The 17,007-nt window shown below is 34.4% G+C and overlaps 1 protein-coding gene across 3 annotated transcripts in view; it reads left to right on the top strand.

Moving 5' to 3' along the window:
• Positions 1–17,007, top strand: part of PDE4D (phosphodiesterase 4D) — a 509,895-nt gene that overhangs the window by 63,846 nt on the left and 429,042 nt on the right. For all 3 annotated transcript variants that reach the window (XM_064405626.1, XM_064405625.1, XM_064405624.1), the window contains one exon: positions 6,181–6,301. In XM_064405626.1, the coding sequence (XP_064261696.1) occupies positions 6,260–6,301 (42 nt within the window). In that variant the 5' untranslated portion in view covers positions 6,181–6,259. The remainder of the gene's footprint in view (positions 1–6,180; positions 6,302–17,007) is intronic.

Here is a 17,007-nt window from a genome sequence, read left to right as displayed (position 1 = left end):
TATAGGAATCTTTTAAGAAACCTCCTCCAGATCATGAAGTCAGAGAGGTTGGAAGGACATAAGTAAAATAAAAGGAAAATTTAATGAAGCTCTACTAGAGAAGAACTTGCAAAGTCTCTTATGATAGGAGTTTTTCTTGTAAGATACATCAAAATCTGCCCCAGATTCAGGCAACAGTAGAAGAAATTGCTAAATAAGCAGGTAAAATGGTCAAGGACTATCAACAGAACACTTCTATAGAAGCTCAAAAATTGAACAGATTAATTACTAACTCTGAAATATGAGCTTTCCAGGAAGCAGAGCCTTGTGCTGTTGTATAGGCTAAATAGGTTTTGGAGGGAAAAAAATAATACCAAGCTATCAATGGCTTTAAAGACAACTATGCAAAATTGCAAAACTGCAGAATCTGATAAAATAGCAGATTAAATCTAAAATGAAGTGAAATGTGAAGTGATGAGCACAGCAGTGGGAGCATGGCAAGGTTGACGTTGCATGATGGACTTGGAATGAACATCACTGTGTAGAAAAGAGTTTTTGAGCAAAAGCAGACAGTTGTATGAATATGCTAGCTTGATGCTCAGAGGTCAAGGAAGAAGCAGAAATGTTAGGAAGTGTGTGGAAACCAGCAGAATATGAAGCAGAGGTTTTTATGCTGGCACATATGTGCCAAGACTGCCTGCAAGTTCAGCAGTGTAGGACATTCTGGTCAGTTTTCTTGAAGGGTACCCATTTTAGTTACATAAATGTATCATCCATTCAGTGCTAGGAGAATAGGCACATTGGAGGACTTGCAGAGTATTACAGCTATTTTAAGCCAGCTCCTCCATTAAAAAGAGTGCAATCTTGGAACAGTCATTACCCAACAGGCATAAACCTGGGACTAGCAGTGCCTGACCTCATCAGTGCTGTTGTGTGGTGTGAAGACACGCACAGTGTTCTCTTGTGTGTGTAGCAGTCAGAATGTTTGTGAGAGAAGTTAACCTTGTACATAGAATAGGACTGCATGTACTTTGGGGAAAGTCTGTGTTGTTTTGTTCAGTCTTGATACAGGACAGAATCAGACCAACCCAACAGCTGAGTCCTCAGTACTAACACAGAAGTGATGAATAAAATGCTAGCAATTGGTCTATAAGCTTATAAACAAAGTTATCAAACACCCAGTCATAAGGAAAATATATTTAGTGGGCATGCTTTTTCATGTCCCGTCCCAGATTCAAAACCTAACTAATTTTCCCAGCTTACATGTCTCTGTCTATTTGTTCTGAGGCATTTCTTGGGGTAAGTGCTGGACACTTATTCTGGCATGAATGGAAGTTACTTAAAAAAAAGGTAAGAAAGTGCACTGAGTGGACTTAAGTGTCTCTCTAGAGGTCATGCTGTATTCTGCTAAAATCATATTCCCTGTTTCCAAAGTGAGGCTTTCTTATTTTATCCAAGGAAAGGAATAAAAAATATCACAATATTTTTACATTCCTCAGTGCTTTATAACCTGCTACAGCAATTTTACTCCATCTTTTTGTATTAAAACGTCCAGCATCCTGCTGGGCAGTACATTATCTAAGACATACCTGTGATTAATGATATTTCTAGTAACAAGTCCTCCAAATTGTCTGGCATTGATACTTGTGTAGTATCCATACAGCAACATGTCTTCAAAAAACTTATGAAAATATACTCTCCTTCTTGTGTAGGCTGCTGGTGCTTCTTGAAAAGTGGATCTCATGTATTTCATGATTTTTAAATGTAGGAGAAAAGTTATGGCAAATTCTCCAGTATTAACTTAATTTTTTCAATAATGTATTGGAAATTTGTATCATATCACCAAAAGAGTACAGTACTTAACAATCAAGGACTGACAGTAAAAATACTTGGTGTTACTGCTAAAAAAGATAATGGTAAATATTATTTTGCTTTGAAAAATTAAAGAAAAATGCTCCTGCAAGTGTGATAAGAGTTTATGTCTATTCTGCTGAATTTAAATGTTGATTTTATCTGAATCAATGTCAAAATCACCGTTTTTTTCACTGGATAGAGACTTTACCTACCATTCATGCCTACAGAAGAGGTTATTGTAGAACAGCAAATTTTTTTAAAAAAACCATTAAAATACTAAACAGTTATAATTAATTCAGCCTAGTTGACAAGTTTAAAGGCCATTTTTATGCACTCTTCAGAGATGTTAATATTGTATATAGTATATTTCTCCATGTGCCTTCTATATAGTTTTGAAACACTGGCTTTTATAGTAGTGTTTTTAAATTTGGAGAATATAAAGAAAGCAGAATTGATAAAAACAAGGTTTATATACATATATATTTTTAAACTCATAGAGCAATGACTTTTTTGGTGGGACATTCATAGTCTTGCTTGCTCTGCATTTAGTCAAGTGTAAAGTGGAATGTTCATACTCATGCCAATTATATATTTTTTAAAGTAGTGTAAATGCTTTTTGAATACTGAATTGTTCTGAAAAATTCTTACAATGAGAAGCAAATAATATATAAAATATATCATTGAATTAAAGGAGGCAAAAAAACTTGTCTAACTAGGCAAGTTTGACTGATTTCTGGGTTATGCTTTAGAAGATATTTAAAGAAATAAGAGACCAGCAGCATGATAACAGGAATATATTTGGCTCTGAATATTCAAGTGTTTATTTGCACAGTTCCCTCTCAATAAGAGATTTCTCATGTCTCAGCCTATCTATAGAAGTTGCTTTTTCCTACTCAGTCATAACTAGGAAAATACAGTAGCTTGCTTAGTAGGAGACAGCATGTAGCGATGAAGCTTTTTGCCTTTCTTTCACATCTGTTCCAGTTGTGTAGGTCTTTCACAGCCTGTTGTTTTGGAAAATTTCTTCAATGGAGCTTAGCAGATTCATTGGAGTGTCTGCTCTTTTGTATTGGCTTTTAAAAATTCCTTTTATTTTCTTTTGTATGTGCTTGTGCTAGGGAAACTAGTTCAACTAAAATGATACAAAAGACATTAAAGTGTTCCAGAAGTAGTCCTGGACACTGAATGAGTCATGCACTGCAGATATAAGCTCAGGCCTTTCGGATATTTATCTTCAGTTGTAAAGTGAGCGTGCTTTGCTTGGCTCTGAGATTAAAATCTGTAAACAACACATTTTTTGTGTTGAGAAATGGCAGTTTTCTTACAGCAGATTGGAGAGACAGAAGATCATCCAAGAGCTCTCTGTCCTGTATGACTGGATTTTTTTCCTGTCTATTTAACTGAAAGAAATTTGGCTACCTTACCAGCCCGGAACTGCTCAGAAACAGAGACATGTCGGAGATAATCAGTATGAGTTCTTCATCTCACTCGTGTAAATGGATGTCGGGTGGCAACAGTGGTTAAGCTCTATCTCAAATCTTTGTTGCAACTTTTATTGAAAGATTTTGGGCAGTGATTGGCAACACAAATCACTGTTGAAAACCTTTCTAGATCATGAATATTTCCAAATGATTAAGTATAACATTTGTATGGTCGTCAATCAGAAAGGAGGAGAAAACTTTTATGTCCAGTGTTATATTTTGCTGAACACAGCTCTGATGCAGACACAGGTGACCCTAGAGTCAGACTTAGTATAACTAACCATAATCTTGCCAGCTTCCAGCAGTCGGCTTTCCAAAATCAATTCATTCTACATTGATATACTGAAACCCTTTTGCTCAGGTATTAGATATGTGCCTAAGATAAACCAACTTAAACATCATATATGAGTGAGCAAATACAACATACAGACATGCAGAGTGTCAATTCCTGATGGAAGAAAATGTCTTCATCTTAGTTTCTGTTGAATTCCTAGAGGGATGGACACCTGTTGCACACACGAGAGATTGTTCAAGGCCAAGTTTTATGTGATAAAACGGCATAAGAATTTCCTACTAGTTTGATGCATTCCTGTGCAAATTTTAGGGAGTTTTTAAAACATATACACTACTAAAGAAATGTGAGGTTATCTAACAATTAGGAAAAGCATAAGTCTGTTGAATTGTGCCGCAACTCCTATTTTGCAGTGTTCTATAACTCTCTTGAAAAAAAATATGGTTTTTCTATAAAGACACAGGCATGCATGCAAACATGTGTCAAGAACATAAATCTCCTGATTTACCCTGGAAACTGCTCAAGCAGTCTGTCAGAATTTTTTGTTGTTTTTTATTCCTACTCTTACGATTTCTCTAGTATTTTTTTACAAACTTCTTACAACCTGAAGTGATAATATTTTGCTCTGTATGAATGTGCCACTTTGCTCAATGGAACTTCACATCCTGAAAATATCTTGAAAGAGTAGTGAAAACTAGAGGTAGAAACAGATCATAAGGGCAAATTGTTTTTATTGATTTTGCCATCACTTAATCACCTGTTCAGAAAAAAAATAAATTAATTGAGCTGAAATGCTTCAGTAGAAGCATTTGCATTTTCATTTTCCTCCATAATTTAGAAAAGAAGCAATATGAGAAAAATCTCCAATTTGAAGTCACTAGCTGTTTTGTTAGTCTTTGTTGTGGTTAGGTTTTTTATAAAAATTGTTAATGTTTAGGCTTAATGACTAAGGTGATTAAATAAAAGTTTATATATATTCTGCTTGTAGTCCAAAATGAATATCTTCTGTTTGAACTATTTCTTTGGCTAATATTTTGGACACATCATGTTCAACAGGAATAAAATCCATAACGCTTAAATGAAAACTTGGAAAGCTTGTAAGGTCTGGAAGAAGGGCATCTGTCTATATGACTCATATCCCTGATACAATAAATGGCACCAGTCTGGTGCTGGAAGAACCTCTGGGCTAGTTCAGTGAGGTCTTGTGGTGTTATGTGTAAATTCTAGGTATTGCACCCACAGAAAAATGAAGATTAGGGAATGTTCAATCTTTTCAATCAAATGTACACAGAGCAAGAAATTACCTCTCCAGACTTCAGCTTAGTACTGAATAGTCTGCATTTTTCTCCTTTGTATTAAGTGCTCTACTATCCTGCTTTCTGGCTGTGATAAAGAATGATGCATTATGGTTGTTCATAGAAACATGCCTGAAACTGTCTACAACAGAATGTCACGTAATATATATAAAAAAATATTTGACCCCCATTTAATGTGCCAGTACAGCTTTCCTCAGTTAAATCCATAAACTTGTACCTTGATTTCACACATAGTTCAGATATTTTATTAGACTTCTATGAATTTTGATAATGCATAAACTAGTTTAATTAGCTAAGTGTATTTCTCTCTTGTGTGTATTGTTGGAATAGATTGAGCAATGATTTTTTTTTACTTTTGTGTGCATTGAAAAAGTAATGTGGGGATACTCTTGCAGATAACTTTTTGCTGATATAATTGATGTTATATTAGGATGTTTTACTGTAGCATCTCTGTTGGTCAGAAATTCTACTTTATCTCATCTTTGGCTGCCTGAGCTAAAGAAAAAAATTTGTGCAGAGATGTATCTGGCTGAGAATATAAATCTTTTAACTGCCTGATCTCAGAGCATCTGAATTTCTCTTTAATTCCACTCTTCCATAGTTATTGCAATGCATGTAGCCAGAGGCTGACAAATGCTTCTTTTCAAAGCTGTGATGCCATGCCTTCATTAGTTGCTAGGGGGTTTTGCTTAGTTATTGTTTTAATACAATGACAGATTTGTCAAATTCTGACAACTATATGAAAGTACCCAACTGCTGGTTTAAGCATTCTTAGGCTCCTGGATTTGAAAATTACTCTAGATGACCTTCTTTCTCTGAATTTTTAGCTTATGTCATGGTCTGAATAGCATATACATTTAAAAATGCCATTAGACTGAGAAACTGGATAAAAATATCTAATAAGCCTTATTTTGTTATTACAAACAATACTGCCAATGTCTAGTTAAATGTAATTGTGGCAAAAAGCCTGTAATCAGAAGCCTGTAATCTTTTGCAATTTTTTGAGTTGGTATGCATTTGTTATTGTCTGGAAAGCATGATCTATTCATGGTTATGTTTGCTGTATGGGTCAGGGCAACTATGTGTTGAATGATGTAGTGATGCATGAAACATTTGCTCTAGTGGATCTTAGAATATCTGCAGCTTTTATACACTGATGTACACTGATACACACTTTTCTGTACTGATGAAGTGTCTTATGCCTGAATGTAGAACTTGAAAGGCCTTTGTTTTAATTATATAAATTTATTTCTTTCAGTAAAGAAGCTATTTGGATGCTGGAGGGATAAAACCTCACCTCTGACTTGCAAAACACTCCAGATTTAGCCTGAGTCACCATGAATAAGAATACCTGTAGTCTACGTGGAAAGAGCAAGAGTGTAAGTAGAAGGTTTTCTTTTTCTTGCTTTTTTATTTAATATTCGTATTCTTCTACACTACTTCTGTGTTGTATTAGCTTTTCAAATGCCACTTTCTGAGATGGAATGATAAAATCATTGTTATTTGTACCCTATTATATTTGTAACCTAAATAAATATGTGTGTATTCAAAACCCAGAGATGAGATTATTGAATAGTAATATGATTTCAGTGAAATTTTTATTTTATTTTTTGTAATTGACACATTTATTTTCCACAGTTTATCTTTCAAAAAAGTTAGTTTTTTCTTGAGCATTCATTGAAATATAAGATTATATAATGTCCACATTGTACTCAGTTGTAAATGTATGCCCCTGCACTGGTGTCAGGGACTGTGTTTGATTTGATATGAAATGTTGGCTGTGAAATATTCCAGGAGATTGATGTGAAAAAAAGCCAGTTATATAAGCGTAGGTTTGGATATAGCTTAATTTTGCCTACTTTTTGGTCTTTTTAAATGTGTTTTGTCCTATATATGTACGTATGTGTACACATATATATATACACTCTATATATATATAGTATGACATAGTATAGTATAGTATAGTATAGTATAGTATAGTATAGTATAGTATAGTGTGTATATATATATGTATATACACACTATATATACATATACTCTGTATCCAAGAGTACTTCTGAAACAGAGATGTTTGGACAGTTCAGACTCCGAAAGATGTTTTTGAACCTGCAAAATAAACTTCCTTATTTTGGTGTTAAATCCTAGTATATCTTACTCTGTGAACTTAGACAGAACCATCTGCAACTATTTTTTCTTTGAACTTGTTACATAGAATATATCCTACTGTCTGTTGTTTTGAAATGGTAAAATACATAGTCTCTGAGAAATTATTTTAAGCTATGTGGTGTCATGCTACATAAATTATTTTTTGACTACAGCTTGGAGGGTAATACTGAAACTATTTGAACTATTTCAATAAAAGTGACTTTGGAGAAGCCTCATTAGAGTTGGTGAACACAGCCAAAGATTTCATATAACATATCAAATCTTCCATTGTTCCTCATGCCTGTCAATTTCAATTTTTGTTGTCAAAGTCATCCCTGGTCTGCCAGACCAGTCACTTCATGAAAAGACCAACTGGTGAATAAGTAAAAATGCCATCAGTTGAATAATCTTAAAAAGAAAGAATATGACTACTATTTTTATTTAATGGGATGTTATCACATATGTTCCAAGGAAGTTTTTGTCCTTTTAAGAAGCATAGGAATCAAGGTATTGGTTCAGTGGTTTCAGATGTCAGTGAACGTAATTTAATATAGAAGATGAACCTGCAGATATGTGTGAACATTTGGGTATTTTCACCAAATATAGAACTCAGTGTGCATCTTGAACTAACTGAGGCTAACTTTAACAGTGTGGCATAATAGAAACTGCTGGTAGAAAGTACTTAAACATTTCCTTTTCTGACAATACAATACGTATAGTACTGTTACAATTATTTGCAAGTGATCTTGTAATTATAAATATGTGGTTAATATTTGTTAACTGTACTTCTGATACATTTTTTAATTCTATTACTTTTCTCACATGGCACAATATGTCTAATCCTACTAGACCTTCACTCTCTCCCTGATGGTCTGCACATTGGTCTCTACATTGGTAGCCTATGGAGTTGCATTTAACTGCGTTTGTGAAAAGGGTTTATATAATAATAATTTATTTCTTTCAGTGGTGCTCACAGCATTCAGTGAGTCCTTTCAGCCTATGTGTACTATTTGTCTAATACTTCTTCTTAGGCATCCTTAAGTAGCTCTTTATTTCTTTTACAATTTTTCCCCTTAAATAATTTCCTCCTTTCCTTTTTTTTTTTTTTTTTTTTGTTCCTCTTTTTCCAGCATTTTCAACTTACAATAATCTAGGTGGTCTAATGCTTCTAATTCCATTACTTACCATCTGGTGCTTCTGAAAACACAGCTAAATCTTTGTCTCTCCATGTCTCCTTCCCTCTGTCCCTGCCTGCAATTTGTTTTCCTCCTCCATTTCCACCCCTCACCACCACAGAGTTACTTCTAGTAAAAAAATGGAGTTTTAGTTAGTAATGATCACCCACAGAATGAGATTTAAAAAAAATAATTTTAATAATAAAACAGTGAAATTGATTTTTTGGTTTCAGAAGGGCTTAATATTATTTAATATTAATTAAATTAATATTATTTTCATAACTGCATAGTATTTCCACACACTATTTCCACTATTTCTACAGCTTTGCATATGTGAATATAATTTGTTCTTTATCAAAAAGCATGGTGAAATATATTGATACGTTCAAAATCAGACTTCCAGCCTATCTTCAATGATACTAGCATAGCTTTACTGACAGTTAGTACACTATCTATAATAAATAACTTTCCAGTAAAGTATTGTAATAATTAGATATCTTTGGGAGTATATTGGAGCATGCTTGGTCAGCTAAAGGAAATAAGAGTACTTTCAGGTGATGAGTATGCTAGTATAAAGACTGAAGTCTGAATGTCACACTGTGTGGGATTTTATCTTGGAACATTGTGTCAGAAGTGAGTCAATCCTTGTGAAATCTGAAAGTAGCTATATTGCAAGAAAATGAACCAAGAAAGAGGATATATTTAGCAACTGGGTCTGCTTAAACTGTGGCATTTCAACAGCTTCAACAACAACAAAAGAAAAGGAGTGGGGGGCAGGAAGCAAAATTAGAACTTTAAGGGTAATTTGTCTGCCTTTTAATTTATTACTATCTGTAAAAGCCTAGAAGTGCATGATTTTTGAATTCATAAATATAAAATTATATTCTCAACAATGATAGGTTTGGGATAAACTACAGATCACTAATAGGAGACAAAGTGGCTCATATTTTATGATCAAATCTTTAAAAGCAAAGTTTTGACCACTGGGGTAAAAAAATGGTGGACCTCAAAATGGAATGCTCTCCTAAGAGAGGTTGCGGGAAAGTTTCTGAGCTGCATGCAGAAGTTGTGAGGAGGGGAGGTGATGGTGGTGGTGGCAAATCATGCAAATACAAAGCAGGCAGGGAGCACCCATATAAAAGTGAAAAGGAGGGCAGAGAACTATTTGCAAACAGCTGATTCACAGAGATGTTTTCATCCAAAGTTCTTAGGGCTAGATTGTCATAAACTTTACTGGTTATGACAGTATGTGGGGAGTGAAGAGAAGTTACACACTTTTGTTCCTATGCTCATTTCTCCTTACATGATGAGTCTCAGAGGGCCAAGGGCTCTTTGTCTGCCACTTCTCCTGAATATGCAGACATATGCAATACACTTCTCTGCTCACCAGCTAGAATAGTTAGCCAGCAACAGGGCAAGACACTCAATACAAAAAGTAGAGTGATGTAGTTCTCCACTGAGAGTGTGAAGGAATTGCAGAGAAGTTCAGTTCCATCCCCTTTTCTGGTACAGCATAGTTCTGTCAGACAGAAATTCTTGCTTTAGGTCAAGAGTTCTAAGTAAGCAATTTGTCAACAGACAAACTTGCAGTGCTTCAGAAGCATTTTTCATAATAAAATTGCATTAGTTACAAATAAATTGATTTTTCTCTCATCACCAATGGTTAGGTCCATTTGTTATCTGATAGAAGGATACTTAGAGGGAGATTGCTTGGACTAACCATTCTTAATTAATGGGAAGCAATTACATTGCATATTCTCTGCCTTCTTCCACCTCTCTATCTGTCATACAATCCTTGCAAATGAAAGAAAGGATAGAAAAGGTGGGATATTGCTAAAGGGCAAATTGAAATTCATGCACTGGTGATATTTTTCCCTTCATGTCACTGGTGGCAAAATGGACATTTTAGGCAGCATGTTTCCTTATGTAAAGCAGCAGCTTATGTAAGAAATGCCTGGCACAGCTTTCATCCTTTTTTTTGAACATTCCTTCTATAGGGCAAGTAATTAATGCCTATTGGGAGAGTCCAGTCTGAGTAACAATAGAATGATTTGGATCCTATTAAATTCATTATTTTATGTTAATTTACTATATTCACAAGTGTGCACTTGATAATATCCTTTTAGTTGTGGGATTACCTTCTGAAAACAGAGGAAAGGTACTATAGCAGGAATACACGAGTTTATTCCTGACAAAGATACTACACATGTTAATTTCCTCCTACTCATTCTGGATTTCTTCATTTTAGTCTTCCACCCTCTCCAGAGGTGGAAGTTTTCTTTGTGGAAGTTCTGACTAATGTTTCCAGCTATTCTGTTCAGTATTCGAAATCTATTCTCCATACTTTTCTTCCTTCTGATTCTGACATTTCTTTAATTAATAGACATGCTTGTGTAATAAATCTCTCTCTTTTTTCTCTTAACTCTTCTCCTAGCTCAACTCCTGCCTATGTTCCTAATTAAGTTCTAGCCTTTTTGAAGGAAGTTCTTCCTCCTTATCCAGCGCCTGGGCAGTACTTACAATTTTGAGACATAACTGCACCATTTTGGATCATGGAAATACTCCCACTCATGTGCTAACAGACATAAAAATCCTAATCTGTAACTCAAATGTCATCCACTATTATGCAGATTTAAATAATGATCTGTGGGGCAATGGTATTTATTTAGTCCAAATTACATCAACAGGTAAAAAATCTCTTAATGGTTTGAGTGGATCTGACAGAGTGTTTTATAGCTCATTTATGCCAGCAAACCCCTGATTTACACTTAGGTCTCTATTTTTCTTGAACATTTGTGTCATTGGCATCCCTTGTCCCAGTTCTTCCAATCTGAAACAAGATTGTCTGCTGGGAGGTTCTATCTTCTCAGCAATACATTTATGCTCTCAATTCTCCCACCCAATGCTTGATTTCAGTCTGTCTGGAAGAGGCACAGTGTATGGTTCAGGCCCCCTTTCATGGGAAGGACTGGGAGGTGTCAACCATTTGTATCAGAATTTCACCTACTTTTTTGTTTTACTCGGAGTAATTATCCCAAATCTGATACCAGATCCAGCCCTTTTGTTTTTACTGTTTGATAGAAACTGCTCCTACCTTTGGAATAATTTACTACGCTATGAAAATAGCATTAAAAACCCTTGAAGGTCTGACTCTATGACTATAAAGAAAATATGCTTACCCTAAAGAGTACAAAATTAAATTAAATAGATGTTAAAAGGTTGGAAAAGGAAAACATGGGTAGATTACTGAGTCCCGGAATAGGAAAATTAGGAGCAAAGACAATAAAGGTCAGGACTTTATGCATTCCACTTCACACTGAGGACAGCTAGTGGTCAGGGAGGAGTAAAGGAAAGGCAAGAATGTGGTGGATAATGTAATTAAACAGAGTAATATGAAAGATTTAATGATCTCCCTACTCTTGCTTCCCACTTACTTATTACATTACATTACATTTCTAATCCATGACTGAGTTTCTAGACACTCTCTTTAAATATGAAAATAGTCTTTCTGGCTCTTCAGTTTGCAAACACTGCATCTTTTGATTCCCTCTTTGAGACTAAATTTTGAAACAATGCCTAGGAGAAAGCTGACTGATGATGACAGAGTGAGGGATATAGGAGAATGAGCATGTAACTAATGCACACTGTATATGGATGGAAATGCCATATTGTGTAATTCCTTTTTTAATGTAAATTCTGTTCTTATTTGTCTTTCACTTGTCTTTTTAACTTGCAGTCAGTTATTGTCAATATCTATGCATCTGTCAGAATGCAATGGATATTGCATATTCAGGTTTTCCTGCACGACAAGGTCCTTGAGGTATTTATAATAGAAATATTAAATATTTTCAATGGAAATTTAAAATTTCAAGATTTTGGAAGTATGATAGATGTAGAGTACTAAAGAATGGTAAATAGCAGTCACATGGACAATGTTTTTAGAGGAATAAATACTGTAGTGAGAAGAATTTGCTAGATGTTTTTGTTGAAAATGGAAATGGCTTCATACTAGTTGTTATGTCAAAACAGATAATTCTTTGGCAAGGATTACTGTTCTTTGTCCACTGACAGCAAAAAGAGGCATGAAGAACTAAAAACAGTGAACAGTTGAGTAGTATTAAAACTTGAGTACGTTGACAAGAGCAGTATATTCCAGAATTAAGACTGCCCTTCAACTCTTAGATGTTATTCTTGCTATTGGAGTTTTGCAATTTCTATTTTGTTTCTTCAGGAATGGCTTCAGAAACAATTGTGACTGTATATAAAAAATGAGAATCTTTTTCCTTGATGTTGTATAGTTTTTCCCTTGTGACACAGGCGGTATATCTTGTCTTTTATCTATGTATGCATACATGTCTGTACACATAAATATAGAGCCTAGAAAGATAGAAAGCATATGTTGTGTATGTCCAGGAAGCCCTTAATGAAGAAAGAACAGGATCACATTTCCTTAAATGAATAAGAAGTTCCATTAAAAAAATGGAAAAAGTTCCATTAATCAAATCTAAGAGGGCTAATAGCAAACTTGCCTTTCTATGAAATGTGAGGCTTCTCTCACTGAAATTGAAGCCTGTTATCTTGCATAGGATCTCAGTAGGGACACTGCAAACTGCCTGTGAACAGTGAAACTTCATAATCTGCAGCCCCTCAGCAGATGCATCTGGTGGCTTGAGGTTGAAAAACTTAATATTAGCCATGAAAGAACTAGTTAAATCTTCAGATTCTCACCTATTTCTTTCAGCACTGGGAATTTCAGTTTTGTCTGTTTCTTTTCTTTCTCTCTCCTTTTTAAACTTTATTATAATTTGGATCAAAACTCAGCTAAAGAAAGGAAAAATATGTTGAAGATCTGGGGAATTTCTGCTTTTCATTGAAGCCTTTGATTCTATGATTCAATACAGTTTGAGAACACAGTCAACAGAAACAGAAACTGTTGGTCATTTGCAGATGAATATTTGTGGATAGATGTAAAATAATGCTCTCGAAAGACCAAATTAGGCCTATTAGGAGTTTGCTTCATGTCTCTGTAAAGAGAGGGATCAAAGGAAACAAATTTTGCAGTTTTTCCTTCCGTATTCCACTTCTGCTGTTTGCAATTTTCACATTTAAATATGCAAAATAACTAGAAATTTCCCAACTCCTCCCTTATAAAACCAATAAGTATTGTCCCTCACTTTCAGGAAGTCCTAATAAAGATGAATTTTTATTTTGAAACCTCCAAAAGGCTATGATTTACTGCCTCTGCCCTGCCAGTCCTAAGCTGGAAAAATAAAAGAGGACCAAGCTTGCTCTAGGACTTGTACTTATCTCATATTTCAGATCATGCGTTCTAGAAAATTATTGAATTTTGATTTTTGAAATCTAACTTTTTTTTTTCTTCCTATGCTGCCATGTGCTGTTCTCATTCCCCCTCCTCCATCCCTGCCTTTTTTTGAAAGTCAGGATAACTTGCCTAGAGACTAAATTACTTATCACTTCACCTTTTCTTTATAAGTATATAAAACAATGTAAGTCTTTAATCTGATGAATTTTCACTGTGATTTGTGGCCCTCCTGATCACAAGTCATTCTTTGGTGTAACTTCTAAGCTTTTCTCTTGCATTGGGTTCCTAGCTGTTAGATTTCACCTATGGTTTTGACACATACTTATAGCTTTTTCATGGTCCTGTCTGCTTTTTTGAGCATTTTCTGGGTCTCTGTTAGGATGTTAGACTATGCATCTTCCTTTCCTATTTAAGATCCAGAAACCAATAAAGGCAATGGTGCAATGTCCAAAATAATTAGTTTGTTACAATGGATAAATTAAGCCAAATTCTGTTAGGTCTTTCGTCAGATATTGCAGATAACAATATTGCAACACCTCATCTGGACATTTTGCTGTAATAATATAAAATAATATAATATAATAATAAATAACAGAGTTAAGAAAATTAGGGCTCACCTGAAAAAGCCAGTGCAGCAGTATCAAAGAAACACTTAATTTGGTATCAAAGAAACACATGTAATTTGTATGGTCTTAAATAACTACAAACTACAGCTCATTACAAGATGATTTTAAAAAATGAATTAGCATATATAATATTTTTGGCTAAAGAACTGAAAAAACCATCAAATTTTGTATGACATAAGGGATATTTTTTATTATACATGTTATCCTTCTTATACATTTTGAATTACCATGCCTTGAGAAAATAGATTACAAAACATAAGGGAACATTTGAAAATACTGAAAGGCAATAATGTCCAATTCCTCCATTAGGTAAATGAACTACTTTTCTATCTACATAATCTGACACTTAGACAAAGGCTATGACACTCTTACATACATCTTTTTCTCTCCATGTTCTTCATAAATAGTGGCAATTAATAGCAAACTTTCATCTCTTTCTGGAGCAGAACATTGCGTATCATTGATTTTTTTACTGGGGATCAATATCTGAATTGCATGTCACATGTCAAGACCTAGATTTTGCTTAGTAACAACAGTATCTGAATAATAAAGTAAGAACAAATTAATTAGAATAGGAAGGGAAATTTAGACAGGTGAGGAAAAATTTGGATTAAATTGTTGTATATCTACAAATATCTACTTTTGGCCTTGTTTTTGGTGTCTTTGCTGCAGAGATAAGACGCTAGATTTTTTCCTGGTGCCTTTGAAAATTCCTCTAGAAATTTTCACTTATTATGCCTTTCATAAGAAACCAGCTCAGCGTCACAATCCAGAGAGTAAAAGATAAAATCTCCATGGTTTTGCTATGCTCTTTTCGAAATAAAACGATTGTCTCAGTGCAAATATTCTTACTTAATGATCCTCTCTTGAGAGAGCAAATTAGGATTTCTCTGTTCCTCTTTTGAAACAGCAGCTTCTCTGTTACAAGAAGGGGTTCTTTCAAAAAAGAAAAACAAGAAACTACATGGGAAAATGAGACTAGACAAAGCATTGAAAAATAATATTTTTGGAGAATGTGTGATTTTCTAATAAAAAAGTTGTGAGAGGAGATGTGTGATCACAAAAACCAGCATGGTTTTATGGCTGTACCCAGACCTTTATCCACATTGCTGTGCAGGCTGTTCTGGCGTCTCTCTCTGTATGTTATCCAGCATTTTTTGCTTTCTTGCATTTTCAATTGCGTCTTAGAAAAAGGAAACTCATATAAAGAAGAGACAACAAAGATACCTGTCAGTTATCCATGTAATTACTCTTATAGCTCTTTTCCATCCTGTGCCTTTGGGGTCACTTCAGAGTGAAAAATCTCTGTTCATAAAATATGTATAAAAATAGCAGTCTTTTATATTCTTTTTGCATTTTATCTTGATCAAATAAAAATTACTATGTTACCACTTAGACCGGTAAATAATAGCAGCAAATAAAAAATAATTGGAATACTTAAAATTTTTTTGAGCCTCATTATAGAAGCCATAAATATCTCTATCAGAAATGATCCATGTTTTCCAAACTACACTCTGGTTTCTTTGGTTGCACAGTGCTGTGTGTCGTGAAGCAGTCCCAGTTAACCATTTACATTTTCTTAATCAGGAATGCATCAGGAGTCTGATCAGAACTGTTGCTATTTTACAAGCATCTGCTATTTTCATGATTGTGTCTTCCTCTTCATCTGCAATTCAGTACAAAGATTTAATTAAAGTAGTTAAAATAACAGACAACAGATGTGATCTACTCAACTACAAGTAAGCAGTTTGAGATTCCTCTGTGGATGAACAGAAATTAAAACAATTAAAATTCTGTAATTTATTTCAATTACTTTGTCTACCAAGTTTAGTAAAACACTGTTGTCTTGCAACATTGCTTTCCAATAGCTAATAATGTGGAATTCTTAAGAGCTGCCTACAGTTTTCTCTAAGTTTATTTTGGAGATAGGAAATTCCTGCCTTTTTTTCTGATTTCCTAATGAGATTGTACCTTATCATTCTTTTAATCCTGGGCTTTTTCTACATTAAATAATGCACAACACTATGCTCTTGTACGAGTTATCAGCAGCAGAGGTAGAGATTGGAATCTCTAAATCTTATATATTGTCATAGCAATATAATGTCTCATCTGCTGCATAAGTGTGGCTTGCATAATTCCTTGGGAAAGCTGTGTTTTGGTTGTTTCAATTGCAAGCTGGGTCTTCAATTGTGGCTGGGTATGCCTCAAGCGTTGACTTGCTTTCTTCAGCTATTGGATTTTATATTTGTAGAAAATTGTGTGCATATAGAAACACGAAAGAAAAATTGACCTTTTTTTTCCCTCAAAAAATATCTAATTAGAATGAAATATATAAAAATTAATTAGCTTGTGCTGACCCTAATATCATAAGTTGTTGAGTTGTTGCCCAACGGACTTCATCACTCATCAGAGTAATCAAGATAAAATGGGATGCAAATTATGAAGTAAATATATTGGATGTTTGTACCCTAATCATGCCTTTTTCTTCTCCCCCACTGTGTTCACAAGTACTGGGTCTCTGTTCATTTTTTTCTTTAGTTAATCATATGTTCTTTTTCTGTTCCTCAGTGCATAACAATTCCTTCTACTCTTCGAGTTTCTTTTTGTGATTATGTTTTAAATTTGAACGTCTCTTCTGGCTGTGTTTCTCCCTGAGTAATCCCTCTAAATGCAAAGTAACTAAAAAAACCAATGTTGTTCGAGGGTTGAATCAATGAATAGAGATGTAATAGGCAAACCACAGTAAGAGTAGTGAGTTTGGGAAAGAATATTATTCTGCCTATCAAAACATTGCAAACTAGTTCTGGTGCATAAAC

Source organism: Passer domesticus, chromosome Z (assembly GCF_036417665.1).
Source record: "Passer domesticus isolate bPasDom1 chromosome Z, bPasDom1.hap1, whole genome shotgun sequence".
Taxonomy (NCBI): Eukaryota; Metazoa; Chordata; class Aves; order Passeriformes; family Passeridae; genus Passer; species Passer domesticus.
The sequence above is the reverse complement of the archived record's forward strand: the minus strand, read 5'-3'. Positions and strand labels throughout refer to the sequence as shown.